General features: G+C 44.7%; 1 protein-coding gene across 2 annotated transcripts in view; it reads right to left on the reverse strand.

The window, feature by feature from the left end:
* Window positions 1-15,452, reverse strand: part of LOC144770707 (B-cell receptor CD22-like) — a 255,878-nt gene that overhangs the window by 120,621 nt on the left and 119,805 nt on the right. For both annotated transcript variants that reach the window (XM_078655435.1, XM_078655433.1), the window contains exon 5: window positions 11,152-11,418. In XM_078655435.1, the coding sequence (XP_078511561.1) occupies window positions 11,152-11,418 (267 nt within the window). The remainder of the gene's footprint in view (window positions 1-11,151; window positions 11,419-15,452) is intronic.

A 15,452-nucleotide genomic window follows, 5' to 3' on the forward strand; every position in this document is an offset into this window, starting at 1 on the left:
ATGCTGTGCAGTGCTCTCACCTAAGATTTTAGTGTGGGTTTGGTGCGGTATGAATGGAATCTTTCACTACACCTTGCACAAGAAATTGGTTGCGTAGTACTAGTGTTTTGTTCCTACCACCAGTTGGGCAGAGCTATTCATATAGAATTCGCTCTGGTAAGGCTCAATGGCTAAAGTGACTGGAATTGAAGCAATGAGTTGTTCATATTGAGTATGCACAGTAAGATCATATTGAATCTTTACATTTGCTGCACTTAAGGAAGAGTCCCTCTGCACCAAACCTGGGTGTATGGCACGAGCTTTGGGAATCCTTGCTTTGGTGGCTCTTCTAATGCTAGTATGGGAGAAACATCAATGATATGTTTTCTGTTTGCCAAAATGCGCTCCTTCAAAATATCTGTTTGCACAGATGCAAGGATTTTTTCAATGGAAGCAAAATGTGCTTCAGCTAAAGAGTAAAGTTGGGACTTGTAAGCAATGGGAAAGATTTGTCTTTCTTTGAAGGTCACATAGGTATAACCATTGTGACTGGGTATGACTCTGATGACTAGGTTGGCTTTATTATCCCTGGTCTGTAAATATTTAGCCTCAAGCATGTCTGTTTATAGAGCATGCAAGATATCAGTGTGTACACTCGGCCACTGTATGGCTGAAAACATGGGAGAAATCAGGTCATACAATGGTGTAACTCGCTCAGTATGGTGAGGCAAGTAGGTGCGTCTAGAAGTTAAGAAACCCCAACAGGGATGCAAGTTTTTGGAGGCTGCAAGGAAGTCCAGAAGTAGTCCCTTTACCTCTGTGGATAACTCGTATCCTAATAATGTTGCTGTCAAGTAGGCAATCTTCGATGTATTAAAATGTATTTTGAAACAATGTGATGTTAATAAGGTCTCCACTATGTGCACTCTAGCTAGTTGTAGATATAAATCATCATCTGTAAGATATTTCTCATCAATATTAGACAATACCTCAGGATCTAGTTGTAACATCTTCATAATGCATGCAGAAATTAAGCCAGGATTGTTCTTATAGCCCATAGGCAAGTGCCAAAATTGGAAATGCACTCCTTCAAAACTAAAGGTGGTTAAACATTCACATTCACACTATGTTTTAAATAAAAACCAGAGTGGAAATATCCAGGGTAATTTTGCATAATTTCTGTACCAGATTGGTTATTATATCTGTGCTATGTGCGTTTTGCACTGCATAGGTTAACATATGAGAATTCAACATTTTATAGTCTAAAAGTAATCTATAGGAGCAGTCTGGTTTGGAGACGAGAAAAAGAGGAGTGGTCATTGTAGACAGATGAGGCACTATTATGCTCTGGTATTGCATTTGACCTAATATTACTTTTATACCACATGTTGCTTCTGGCTTTGTAGGGTAGTGTGCCTGTGCTTTAGCTGCCTACGAGAATGACATGTGAATTTGAGTGTTTGTTCCGACCCACTTGATTTCTGTATAAGGCAGGGGCCTCTCTTACAGCCCATTCACAGGTGTGTTCAGGTACTATCAGAGAAAAAACTACCTTTATGACTTCCTCCTTCCAGGGCGAAACCCTATTAAAGACTGGAGGCCTGCCCTCTTCCGCTTCAATGATGTTATAATCCTCTGACAATTTGTAACAGAAGACTGCTTTAATGGTACAGGGTATATCCCCTTCCATTAGTATGTTTAAAATATAAACCCCATTAGGGTTTAACTGTTTATCTGGAATCTCTCTGATGTACTACTGTGACTTCTGCTGTGCTGTCTAGAAGCACTCTTGCCCAAGTCCTGTTTCGCTGAAGAACTCATAGCTGTATGTTTCTTAGAGATGCATACTACCTTCTTCTTTTTTACTGGAGTTTTAGAGCACAATCCTTTCTCCTCCCTCTTTAAGTTGACATCAATCTCTGGTGCTGCTTCACTATTCCTACTGTACTCCTCTTTCTTTGGGAAGCGGATCAACTCCCCTTCCCTAATCTTTCATTGTCAGTGTCCTGAAAGAACATGAAGAGCAGCTATAAGAACACTCTTATTGTTCAAGATTTTGAATTTTCTCGCAGTTTCTCAAAATTAGCCACCCCTACCTGAGTCCCAAAATGCAGGTGATCCAGTTTGTATTTCCCTTGCGTTGGGAATTTCTATTTAACCGAACCCTCAACATCACTTTTAGGTTTTAAATATTTTTAAATGAGTACCATATCCAAGTATCTCGACCCACAGAGATATACACTTCCACAATTATTTACAGTACTTCCTGTTCATGATCCTGAACTGAAACTGCTTCCAGTCTTCAACGTATAGCCAGGACCAAAGCTTCCCCCTTAATATTGCTTAGGATGATAGAAGTGTAGAACAGATTCCCATTAGCTTTATCCCTTCATCTAGTACTGGTGAAGCTCACTGCTCATTCTGTGCCTGCTTCACAACTTCAGGACGAACTACCAATGAAGGTGTACCATGCATGCTAATGTAAATGGATGCAAAAATACTTCCCCAGGTCTTACACTCCTTTATGGTGGCACAATATCAAGAAGAAGAAAGTCAGCATTCTCTGTTTGTCTTGGGGTGTAGTGCATGGTTACACCAACTGGTTGGTTTTGCGAGCACTTCAGAAGTATTTTTCGTCACAATTGTTTTGGCACTTTTCCCTTGATAGTGTTAATATTTTGTGGACTAATAGTTTCTACATGTGTAGGAGCTGCAGGTCTTTCTGTGAGAGCAGGCTTGGAGCTCAAAGTACGGTGACCAAATTGTTCAAGTATCCTGTATAAGGCAACTGTATAGTTTAAAACACCTACCACTTTAGTGGGTGTTAGATTATCAGGGTGAAGAATGAGCGTGTTGCCCGACAAGACTAACCACCTCGCAGCTTCATTGCTGAGAGGCCCCAAACAGACATTTCTGTGTGCGTGTGGCAATTGACCAAAAAAGCAATTCTGGTGTTCCTGGTAAGTCAAAGGGATTACCAAATCTTGATAAGTCTTATAGTGTGCCGGCGGGTCTATCATGGTGTAGGCACGAACCTGCCTTGAGGCTGTATCTATAGTGTCAAACTCCACCCATGAGAAAACATTTCCAAAGGCATATAACAATTATGCAGCTATTACAAAAGTAGCTTCCCCCACATTGGTGGAGTAGGAAGAGGTGTGGCACCGCGGCTAGGGTGACTGACTCCGGAATCTGGGCATCACGGTTCAATCCCAGATTAGCCCAGCACCATGTGACTCTGGGCAATAGCTTGCTTAATCTTACCGACGGCCCCCAGCACCTAGAGACCCCTACGGGTGGTTGTGTGCTTTACAAATGTGGATTACTATTATTATTATTTGTCAATGACACCTCAAGCATTGAGATGTTGTGTTCCTTGTGATTGGCCCTTTCACAGTAGGCGCCGCCATGGTGAACGGATTCAACTGAAATTGGAATCAGAGAATTAGAAAACTCCCATAATGGGGATTAATCTTTTACAATTCAAGCTTGACAAACCTACTGAAATACATTTTCCCTCATCCCCAGTCAGAGACACACATGATTACTAGAGGCATCTCTCTAGTGATGTAATAATGGTTTATGTGTGTGTAAATATTAGAAAAACCACTCAAGGTATAACTGTTAGATACAGGTGGATTGTTAGGCTCTAACTGTTGCATAAACTATGACTTTGGCATACTTCTACAAGGTCTGCTTTTCCACCTATGGGTGGCACAGGTGACTTGGTACAATGCACCAAATCTGAATGTAAAAGACAAGTTATTGTAGCCCCACAAAACACCACCCAATACAATGTTAAAGTGAAGTTTTTGCTTTTTCTAATTACTAACAATCCCTGCAAATGGATATGGGGCACCTTGATAACAGAAACACAGCTATTTCGTTAGTCATAATATCACACACACACTGCACTAAAAAGATTAGACACTGTTAACTGAAAGCATTTATTACAACAAGGTGACCCTGTTTCCTAGCACATCTAAAATAATTACACAGGCTATCATAAAAACCAGCAAGAAAACACGTTGTCATCTAAAAACCAATCACCCTAAAACCTAGTTCTATGTGCTACACTAAGCGAGCATGTAAAGTTGTGTAACTGCAGCTGACCCTTGATAGGTAAAGCTTGGTTCCATGGTGGCGGCACTAGTGTTCATAGGGTCAGGGAGCAAACTGTTGAAGCTAGGAGCCAGAGCAGGATAGTGCCTCCTAGCAAAGGTATAGACAGACATCTGTTCCCTAGAAGGATACAGATGATTACTCAGTCATGAAATGTGTCCTCATAGATGGGTTTGACTTAACCACTAAACAGTACAGGGTTAAGTTTAGGGATACACAGAAGGCACACACACAAGACTGGGTAGATTTTGTAGACAATGCTATAGAGGCTCTTGAAGGTTGGCTTCATGGAAATAATGCGCAAGATTGCACAGGATTGTACAATTTACTAGTGTGGGAGCTCATCCTTAAAAATTGTCCAAAACAGCACCTGCACCTGATAGACTCTGATCTGACCTCTCCCTACGAATTGGGAAAGAAGGCAGACAAATGGGTTCATACCTGGGTTTAGACTAAGTCTCAAGGTGGTGATGACAAAAAGAAAGATTCTTCCAAGGCCCAAGAGAAAGCTGGGAACAAGTCTAAAGAGGTCTCCAAAAGTCTGAAGGTCTGAAGCCTGAAGGTCTCCAAAAGTCTTACTCTGGGGGTGGGTCCCTATCCTCTTCCTCCCCTGCTAAGAAACCCTATTGCTATCTCAGCAAAGAGAAAGGCCATAAGACAAGGGATAATAATTTCCCGAAGGCCGACAACAAGGATACCACTATTACTCCTTCCACACCCCCTGGTGCCCTGAGTAGTAGCACTCCAAGTAGTAGTAGTGCACCCAAAAATCTAGTTTGGCTTTTATGGAGTACTGAGGTGGATTCAGGCCTGCCAGATCCCCTACACTGGCCACCTTAGTATGTGATTGTTGCATGGGTTTTGCTTATTTTACTGTATGTCCCATTACCTTGGGCAAGTGCATACAGGAGCCTCTGATCAATGGTCAAAAAACTGTAGCCAGTGTCACCCTGGTGAAAGGGAAATGCGTGTCCCCTCTTCAGCTTCTACCTAGATACATGTACCAGGTGACTAACAATTATGGTGTTAGACCAGATCACCCCATGGCCATAGTCAATCTCAGCTGTGGAGGGTTGCAGTATCCCCCAACATGCCTGTAGATTGCCTGCAGGGTAATGATCTAGAGATTTCAGCTTGGGCTGAAGTAGAACTCAGGACCCATCTAGAAATGAAAGCCTTCTCTGGGCAGGCTCATGTGAGCCCAAGCGCACAGGCCTAACTACAAAGAAATCCTGGAGCAGTGTAGCCTGAAAGAATGGCTCACTTAGCTCCAACAGAGAGCACAAGGGAGGAAACAAAGTCTTTCTCCTCCCAGACTGTAGGTGAGAGTCAGCCTCCTAAGGGAACTGATATTGCCCCTTGTGAAGAAACAGCTCCAGAGGAGGTCAGGTCCGTCCGGGCAGAGCCACTGAGGGAGGGAGTCTTCGAAGGAGGCACTACATCTGGTGCAGGCATCCTGCCCCTCTCTGCCAAGCCTCAGCCAGACAGGTGCTGCAGAGGCCAGGGATTTCATAGGACCCCACAAGGCCCATTGACATATATAGCAAGTGACATCCCCCACGTGGACACTGTGGGGCAAAGCAAGACCTAGGACAAGACTGTCCCAAACCCTTCACTAGTCCCACATAGTTCTAGACCCACATGTTCAACCAGAAGCTGTAATCAGCAAAAGGTTGACTCCTAGGGATAAGTACAAGTCAGCCATGGAAAATGGCCTCAGTTGTGGTCAGTACCCTGAGGAAGTTGAAACCAACCCTGTTAGGGCCACACTTCCCTAGTCAGAAACCCCACAAGACCCTCTCTTGGTTTAAACAGTTGACAGGTAGTCACCCCAAACTTTTTAGGGTTTCCTAAGGAAGAAGCAATGCACTGCATACCTTGCTGACAGCAAGATCTGTTGTTATCAGGAAAGACAGTTTTCCCTGCGAAGAGTAAATACATGCTGCGGTTGCAATCTTCCTCTGGGACTCAGCTTTATCAGCATTAAGCAAGGTTGCATCGTCTTAGAAGTGTGCCTACAGATGGTGAGAACATCTGACAGAATCTTGTGTGATAATGTGGGCATAGGACCTCTCTTGACATGTGGTCAATTGGCAGGTTTTATATTCTAAATCTTATCAGAGATTGGAAATTCTGATATAAGTTTTGGAATGTCTGACATATCTTATGTGCATCAAGGTGTGCGTTCCAGACTCTGCCTTCTGAGCATATAAGGTGAAAGGGTGTCTATTCAGATGACATTATTTGGCCACATGTGTGTATTTGTTCTTATTTGATCTTGACATGGTGATAAGTAGACACTTGCCCCAAACTGATGTTGCATCAGTTGTTATATTTATGTCATTAGCCAAATTATTTGAGACTTTCCCAGCTTTTTGAAAGATAAGGTCAGAGGACATCTGTGTCAATGGCAGACATGACAATGAGTCTGCATAAATCAGGACAGATAGCGACTTAATTGTGTCAAAGATGGAGTAGGGGCCTACTCAAAGGTTGAGTCAGACTTCAGCACATTACGTCACAGGTTAGAGAGTTATTGTTAGGACATTTGGTTAGGAAATTTAGTTTGTATACTACAGCCGAAAGCAGTTACCAATATGAGTTCTGGTTCTCCACAAAGCACAAGTCTGCAATTGAGTGGACCATCTCCCAGTATGAACTGTTCTGTTTAAAGCCTTTCATGTGGAGTAGGCTAATGTAAGTGAGCATTTAGGTATTAATGCAGATATGAAGCCAGCTATTTAAAAATGTGGGTGGAGCTATGGATTTTTAGTCTTTGAAGCAAAATAAATTTTAAGGGAGCTAATAATTGTTAAAGGGAGATATCCATACCTAAGTCCAAATCATATCAAATTCTAAATCATGTCAGGTGTTTGTTAAGTGCGACTACTCACCTGTATGGGTCTCAAGACACTGAGGGTGTGGGGGGGTTAGCAGGTTCCAGTCCATCAAGAAGGGGGTCTGTCACGCTGACGACGTCCTTTTCTTCCTCAAGGACATAAATAGATCGGGGCCCAGAGTCCTTGAGATAATGCGGATATTCGGGGAGGTATCTGGCCTGCACTTGAACGTACGGAAATCTACGCTGTGGGTGCTGGGAGAGCGTGGGGGCGAGGATCCTGGGCGTCAGCGCTGCAAGAGGCGGCTGGCGGCATTAAGTATCTGGGTGTATTCCTGACGGATGTACCTGGGGTCGCTTGGGCACGCAATGTGGTGCCTGTTTGGGACCGCGTACGGTCAGACATGAAAACATGGTCCAGAATGCCCCTGAATATATATGGCCGATCAGCCATATTCAAGATGGTGGCTCTCCCGCGTCTCCTCTACCAGTTGCAAAATCATCCATACCCCATTGCGCCACAGTGGTTTAGACAGGTGAACTCTGCGTTGAGCCAGTTTCTTTGGGCCGGAGGGGTGGCGAGAGTGGCACTCCGCACCTGTTTCCTCTCCACGTATTGTGGGGGCCTGGCAACATCAGACCTTTTATCCTATTATCAAGCGTCCCACCTATTGGTACTGAATGAATGGTGGTATGGGGACCGAGGCGTCCGGCCTATGCCCTTGAGAGATACATGATGGATCCGGATACGCTACACACCATTCTATATTCGGTGGTTATAAGGAAGAGGCTCCCAGTGGTTACCCAGGTGGTTTTCCGGATGTGGCGTGGAGGAATAAATTAACAAGAGAAACCCCACTGTGGCGGAATGGACGGCTACCGGCACTGGCGTCCTTACAGGGATTCCGCGGCTGGGATGCCATTGGTATATCGGCGTTGGGCCACGTCATGAAAGGCACGACCCTCAAATCGTTTCAAGCACTGAGAGAAGAATATGATATGCCTCAAACCCAATTTTTTAAATACCTGCAACTCCGGCACGCCTTGTCCCCCTCCTTGATAGGCCTAGACTCGTTGCCCGAATTTAGTCCCTATGAGGCCAAGGTGTTTATGGGGGAATTGGGAAATAAGAAAATATCTAATATATATCAGACTCTGGTTACGCATTGTTCTTCTCCACTAGATAAGCTACGATCTGTGTGGGAGGGAGACATAGGTTCCTTGGAGGAGGAAGACTGGAGAGAAGCCCTGGAAGCTCCGAGAGAGGCGGCAATTGCAGTGCGCCTGCGTTTCATTCAATTCAAGCATCTGCATCGAGCCTACTATACTAGAGATCCATTGTGCAGTGCTGGTCTGATTGCCTCCCCCGAGTGCCTGCAGTGGGGGTGCGCGGTGGGCACATTTATACATACGGTGTGGTCGTGTGAGAAGCTGGCGAGGTTCTGGACTGGTGTATGGAATTGCTTGTCTGAGGTGTTGGGCTGGGACCTCCCCCGCTCGCCGCAGCTGGGCTTTCTTCATGTTATGGAACAGGTTGGTGGAAATATCTACAAACGTCATCTGCTGCTTCTGGGCCTCACGGTGGCCAAAAGAGATGTAGCTCAGGCCTGGAAGGACCCTAGGGCTCCTTTGATAGAGGTGTGGAAGAGGGGTTTGGACTTTTGTATGGGACTGGAGCACCCGATCTTCGAGGCCAGGGGCTGCCCCCGAAAACATTTTAAAGTATGGAAGCGATGGGCGGACTGTAGAGGGCTGTGGCTGGAACCACCAGCGCAACGGGATGCTGATGCAGAACAATTGCTTGTTGACCCTGGGTGAAAAGGTGTACACACTGATCGTGATTTCAGAAGCTTTTACTTTTGGACCATGTAGACACTGTGCGGGGATGGGGGTGGGATCCGGGAGGGAAGGCAAGGGGAGGGCGTTGGGGGAAGGGAGTTCGGGTATGTTCTTTTCTTTCAAAATGTTGATTGAACTGCTTGTATGTGATGGCTATATATCTGCTCACTGGTCCTCCGGTTCATGGGGGGGCAGTGTCCTCTTTGTAATTCTTCATCATCATAATAAAATTTGTTCTGAAAAAAAAAAGAAGGGGGTCTGTCGAAGAGCCAGGTTTTGAGGTTTCTTGCGAAGATGGGCAGCGATGTTATCTGTCTGCGGTGGAGTGGAAGGTCATTCCAGGCAATGGCCGCGAGGAAGGAGAAGGAGCGGCCGCCCAATCTGGTCTTTCTGGTGTGGGGGACCATGTTGTAGGAGAGCTGGGCTGATCTTAGGGTCATTTGGGATGCGTGGAATTTGAGTTGGCTGTTCAGGTATGGTGGTCCGGTGTCGTGGAGGGCCTTGTGAGCGTGGGTTAACATCTTGAAGGTGACTCTAGCTTCGATGGAGAGCCAGTAGAGTGTGCGCAGGTGCTGGAAGATGTGGCAGTGGCTTGGCAGGTTGAGGACCAGTCTTGCGGTGGCGTTTTGGATGTTCTGTAGCTTGGGGGTGAGTTTTTTTTATTCCGGCATAGTGTGCGTTGCCATAGTCGAGCCTGCTGGTGACCAGGGCGTGAGTGATGGTCTTTCTGAGTACCATTGAGTTGGGTAACAATAAACATATGTTATTCAGCGCCTTGAGACCCAAGGGTGATAAGTGCGCTTTACAAATACATGTGTTACGTTATGTTTTACATTTTCTCTGTTCGAGGGGGATCCATTTGAAGGTCTTATGAAGGAGGCAGAGGGTGTGGAAGCAGGAGGACGAGACAGAGTTGATCTAGTGGTCCATTTTGCGCTCTGAGTCCAGGATGATTCCCAGGTTGACTGCGTGGTCCGTGGGTGGGCTTTCGAGGACGGGGAGGGGGCACCAGGTGTCGTACCAGGCATCTGGGTTTGGGCCCATGATGAGTGCTTCCGTATTGTTCGTGTTTAGTTGTAGGCAGCTGTTTTTATCCATTTGGTGACGGCTTCCATGCCTTCTCGAAAGTTGCGTCTGGCGGTGTTGGGTTCGTTGGATAGGGAGAGGATGAATTGGGTGTCGTCTGCATATGACACAATGTTGAGCCGTAGGTTCTGACGATGGGGGCGAGCGGAGCCATGTAGACGTTGAAGAGCGTAGGGCCGAGGGAGGACCCCTGCGGGACTCCACAGGTGGTAGGTGTAGGGTCTGAGAGGAAAGGGGGGAGTCTGACCCGCAGGGTTCTGCCGGAGAGGAAGGAGCGGATCCAGTCGAGGGCCTTGTCTTGATCCAGCATCCCCTATCCATATTCGTTTAATTAGGCTACCCATCTTCACGGCCACATACAACCTCCCTAATTTTAAAATAGTAACATTTTATTGACCTAGAAAGATGTTTTTTCTATTCCACTCAAATGTATGTGAGTAGATAATTGGAAGTGTAGGAATCTATTTACAGATTTTTCTCATAACTGAAATGAATATATGTGTGCTACAATGGGTAGGGAGACACAAATGTGTTCCTGTATGGACATTCAATTTTTCGCTCTTATTGAATGTGAACTGGTTTAAAAACAATTGTATTGCAAGTTACATATAAAGAACTCTACCTACCTTATAAGAAACTGCTTTCAAAGTTAATTAATAAAAGCATAGTTAAAAATAAGAAGCATTGTAAATCAAACAGAACAACAAGGCTGCTATTTTAAAACACAATGTAAACTCAGGGTCAAACCAACCCTTGTTCTCATCCTGTGATTGTCTGAGCCTCCTTTTTTGCATAATTACGGCATGGTTAATCACTTAGGGCCTGCGAGGGTGTCCGTACACCCCCGTGGTCATTCTCAAATATATGCAGTCAGACACTCAGTTATCTTTTAGAGAAAACTCATACAATTCCACGCCTAAAATTATGCAAGCCAATTTATGGTAATATCAGAATTACTACATCAATGTTTTACAAAGACTGCAAAAATGGGAGCGTTATGTTTTTTTCCCAATTCTGTCAGAAAGAAATGAAAGAAGAGCACCCAATAGGATTTTTAAGATTAAACACTGGAAACAACAGTAAGTGGGACTAAAAGACGATGATATTAAAATAATAATGACTCTCAGATACCAAAGCTGGAAGTTATACTCTAAACACAATGAAATCCCTGGACGATTGAATACTTTAAGACTTATGATTTGAGAAGGTTTTTGGCTTTTTCTGTACTTAAAAACATGTGAACAGACCTTTCCTGCAGTGTTGTGTTTAGTGTTTGTGTCACTCACGTTGAATGTTTAGATGCAGCGGTGGTGACTCTCCTGTCCCCACGTCATTGGTCGCGGTGCAGACGTAGGGTCCGCTGTCCCAGCTGATGTTCCTCAGGGTGAGCAGTGACAAGGAGCCCAGAGTGGGGGTCTTCTGTGGACCCTCGAACCAGCCATAGGTGCGCATTGCCGGATTTCCTCGACTGGTACACCACAAAGTCACATTGTCTCCTTCTTTAATGCTTTGATGAGGATAAAATTCAGCAGCAGTGGTGTTCTTGGGGGCATCTGTGTAACAAAAATACACCGTTAAAACACTAAAAATGATCAGTCCTACCTGTAACGGCTTAGAGTAGTAGTGATCTGTGTAAAGGTAACAACCCTAAGAAGCAGGAATGAAGCCTTCTACTGAGTGAGCTAAAATAAAGAGGCCCTTGTTCTGCTGTTATAACCAACAAAAGGCCTCACCTCCATTACACTTACTCCTAACAGGAATGACAATTCCACCTCCCAATGAAAATATTGAGGCATGTAGGTGGAGTAGAGTATTCAGCCCCTGTGCAATCAATAAAGAGTGAATTTTTCCATATCCAGACAATTCTTTTATATCCAGACTATTTCTGAGCCATGATGAGAATTGGTTTTCTGGGAAGGTCTATACATATTAGGATGTTGTCTGTGGGCAATGCTGGGAGCTTATCTCTGAGTTTATCGCTGAGTTTAGCATGTACCCATAAGAGTTTATACACCTCTGTCTATCCCTTCTCCACCCTGTGCCTGTGTCGATAGGCATCATGATCATGGCAGAGAGATAGGGATGTGATTATTGGTAGAGGTGGAATTTTAGTAGGATCAGCAAGTTTGGTCCACTAGTCATGATGTTTTGGGTAATGAAAGAAGCTTGTGAAAGCAGGAGTTGACATATAAGATCGAGGTATAGAACTGAGGATGAAGCAAAAATGAGGCTGCTATTTGCTTTACGATAAATTGACCTTGCTGAATGATACGCTAACTAAGTGGATAAATTATGAAGTCTCACACAATCTCTATGAACGAAATACTGTTTGTAACATAGAAGTCGATCTTCCTAGTAAATAATATTTTTCAGTATTACATTTTAGGAGATGCAGTATGCAGGATACAAAGTTGCTAAACATCTTGCGATCATTTCTGGACTACATGACATTAGAACCCGAGAATACTTGATTTGAATTGAAAAACTTTATTTTTAAAACACTGGTCAGGGGCGCGGGAGGCAGTTTGCCTGTTCTAAGATGGCCACTACCGGAACATCAAGAGCGTGTTGAAGCCGGAAGCTGACGCGTCGAGAGGGCGGGGCTAAGAGAGTTGTAAATTCCCACAGCGGTGTGAGCTCAATGCTGGAGCTTCTAACACGCCGGTGGGACTCGGCACGAGTAAGGAGGCAGGTGACCTTAGGTTACACAGACGTAAAGTGTGAGAGTTAAGGGAGGTATTGATAAAATCAACTGTGAAGAATGCCATGTGGTTGTTTTAAGTGAATGACGAACGGAAGGAGAACTTTTTTTTGGACCGGGCAAAATACTTAATGACAGAAGACAATGATACAAGTAATGTCGGGATTGAGTGATCCACACGAGCGCATAATTCGTGTTGAGAGTGACAAGTTTGAAAAGAACGATAAGGGCAACAGAAGCTAATAATTCTTAATGTCCTTTATGTTTTGCTACATATATGCAGGGGGCTAGACATTAGATAGTCCTGCCGCAGACACGTGATCAAAAGACACGGTGTCCTTAATGGTGATGGTTGCAGGTATGCAGTGACTTCGTAACCATCAGGTAAATAATGTGTCCTGAAATTGCAGTTAATTATGTGCTTTGATACATTTTGGATTTCATTATACCTTCTATGGAGGCAGATAGATACTCACGACTGGCTCTTGTTTTTAATACTATCACAGGTATCGGGAGAATTTTAATGTGCAGACTGAGAGTTCAAACCCCCATCAGCCCTGTTGAAGTTGTGAGAAATTGTTGCAACAAAACAGGCTTTTTACTACTGGCACTGGAATTGGAGCCACTCCTAATTCCGAAGGCCAAAAAAGATCACACCAAGGGCTATTTTGAGCTAGAATAATAAGCACCTCGGTTTTATCTGGGTTGACCTTCAAAGAATTGGCTGCCATCCAGTTAACAGTAAACCTGAGTAGATTTTTCACTGATTCTTGAACCTGACTGATGTTGTCAAGTCAGACCCGGAGTTGGGTGTCATCAGCATTGTTAAACAACTGACAGTCTCTGCATGTGAGAACCTCCACCAAGGGCTGCAAATAGATATTAAAGAGAAGTGGGGACAATGCAGAACCTTGGGGGACTCCACAGGTCAGGAAGCCCAAGGTCGACAACTGCTCCCCCATTTTAACTCTCTGAGTGCGATCAGTCAGGAAGGATCTTAGCCATTGAAGTGCTTTCCCCTTTATGCCCAGGTTCGACAGACGGTTCAGCAGAATGTTATAGCTGACCGTGTCGAATGCTGCTGACAGATCTAATAAAATCAGAGCACTCTGGTGTTTGTTGTCGGCCCTAATTCTGAGCTCATCCAAGACAGACACCATCACCAACTCTGTGCTATGGTGTGTCCTAAAGCCCGCCTTTCTAGAATGGAGCAGATGGTGATCGTCTAAGTATTTTGCGAGTGATTTCAAGACGTGTTGTTCCAATATTTTAGCTAGAAAGGGGAGCTGAGAGATGGGTCTGTCGTTTTTTAAGGCTGTCTTATCTGCCCCCAGTTTTTTCAATAGGGGGGTGACCCTTGCTTCCTTCAGGTTAGTTGGTAAATAGCCCAGGTCTAAAGACTCCTTTAGTAATCCCAGGGCCTGCCTTTCCAGACCCGGTAGAGCCATTTGGAAAAGCCCCTGGGGACATGGGTCCAAGTGTAATTGAGGTGAGGCCTTTTGTTGTTTATAATGTTGTGACTGGGGGCGGCCTTATCCTGTTTGTTTCCCCCTGTGACTCCTTTTGAATTGCCTTGTTCTGCTGTGCCTGGGGGAATCAGGGGCCCTGTAATGTCAACATGAGTGAGTGCTCGTGGAGGGCTCAGTGCACCTCTCACACATTTGTGATCCACATTCAAACGCCACTTTCCTCACCGTTTCTCTTCAACAAGATCCCCCCACTGAGGAAACCTTGTTATTGATTCCAAGGCTTCCCATTTACTGTTTTCTTAGTTTCCACTCTCCCACGTTTTTAAGCTTATCTCTTTCTCTTCTCATAATAACAAGACATTCTTTCACTTACACTCACTCTCGCTTTCACTCCTACTTTATCTCACTATTTCGATGTGTCTCTGTACCCTTCGGTCACCCTTCCATTCTTACTTTCTCTCTCTGTGTGTCACCATCCTCCTTCTATCTCAGTCGATCAGTGCCTGTTCTTAGGTCCCCTTTTTGTCTTTCAGTTTTAGGTCTCGCCTAGTCAGAGCTTGCGCTGTTTCTTCAAGACATGCTGTATTCAGGATAAGAGCATGAAGCCCGCCCACTTTCTGCCAATCTTTTTAATTGGCTCCTGCCACTGTTCTTTGTAAATGGTGGCTTTTTATTGGTCAATAGGCTTAGTAGTCCCTCCTTAGTACCACCTTTTCTCTTCTTGTTAGCTCCCATGAAGACAACCCCGTTACATGAGTTATTACTCAGTACCTTTTAATTGCAGCCTAGGAGCACAATTTAATTTTCTTTAATGGCTTTCTCCTGCTCTTGAGCAACGCTTTTTTTAACCAGCCCCACACGCCGTATGTTTCACCGCTCGGAAGAAGCAGCATGTGAAATAAGGGGCCGTCATATATATAAAACATTTTGTTTCCATAAGGCGTTACACCATGCTTTATCTTTAACATGGTGCCCTTGTGCCTTTCTCTTATTGTACACAGTCGCACACAGTCAACAATGGGGCCTGCAGCTTAAAGACCCTTATTCATGTCCTGCCCCTGGCCGCCACAATTTAACTTCAACATGGGCGCTGCGCTTAGTATATTAGCAGGCTCCCACTTTTATTATTGGATCTCCCACACCCAACATGTCTGACCAATGTCTTACTGTCTTTGTTACTGACGTCATGGCCAGTGCTCTACTGAAGTTGAGGGTGGTGGTATGGTAGAGCTCAGCCACCTCTTGGCGGGCGGGGCACACAGTAGCACCAGCAGCTTCTTAGAGTCCCATGCCTTGGCCACAAGCAGCACCATGGTGGAGAGCACTGGCCTCAATAATCACCGCATTAAGAGTTTCAAGAATAAGGGCGCGATGTAGACACCATGAAAAGACACATACATAAAGTTACCGTAGAACT

Source organism: Lissotriton helveticus, chromosome 7 (genome assembly GCF_964261635.1).
Source record: "Lissotriton helveticus chromosome 7, aLisHel1.1, whole genome shotgun sequence".
In the NCBI taxonomy this organism is placed as follows: Eukaryota; Metazoa; Chordata; class Amphibia; order Caudata; family Salamandridae; genus Lissotriton; species Lissotriton helveticus.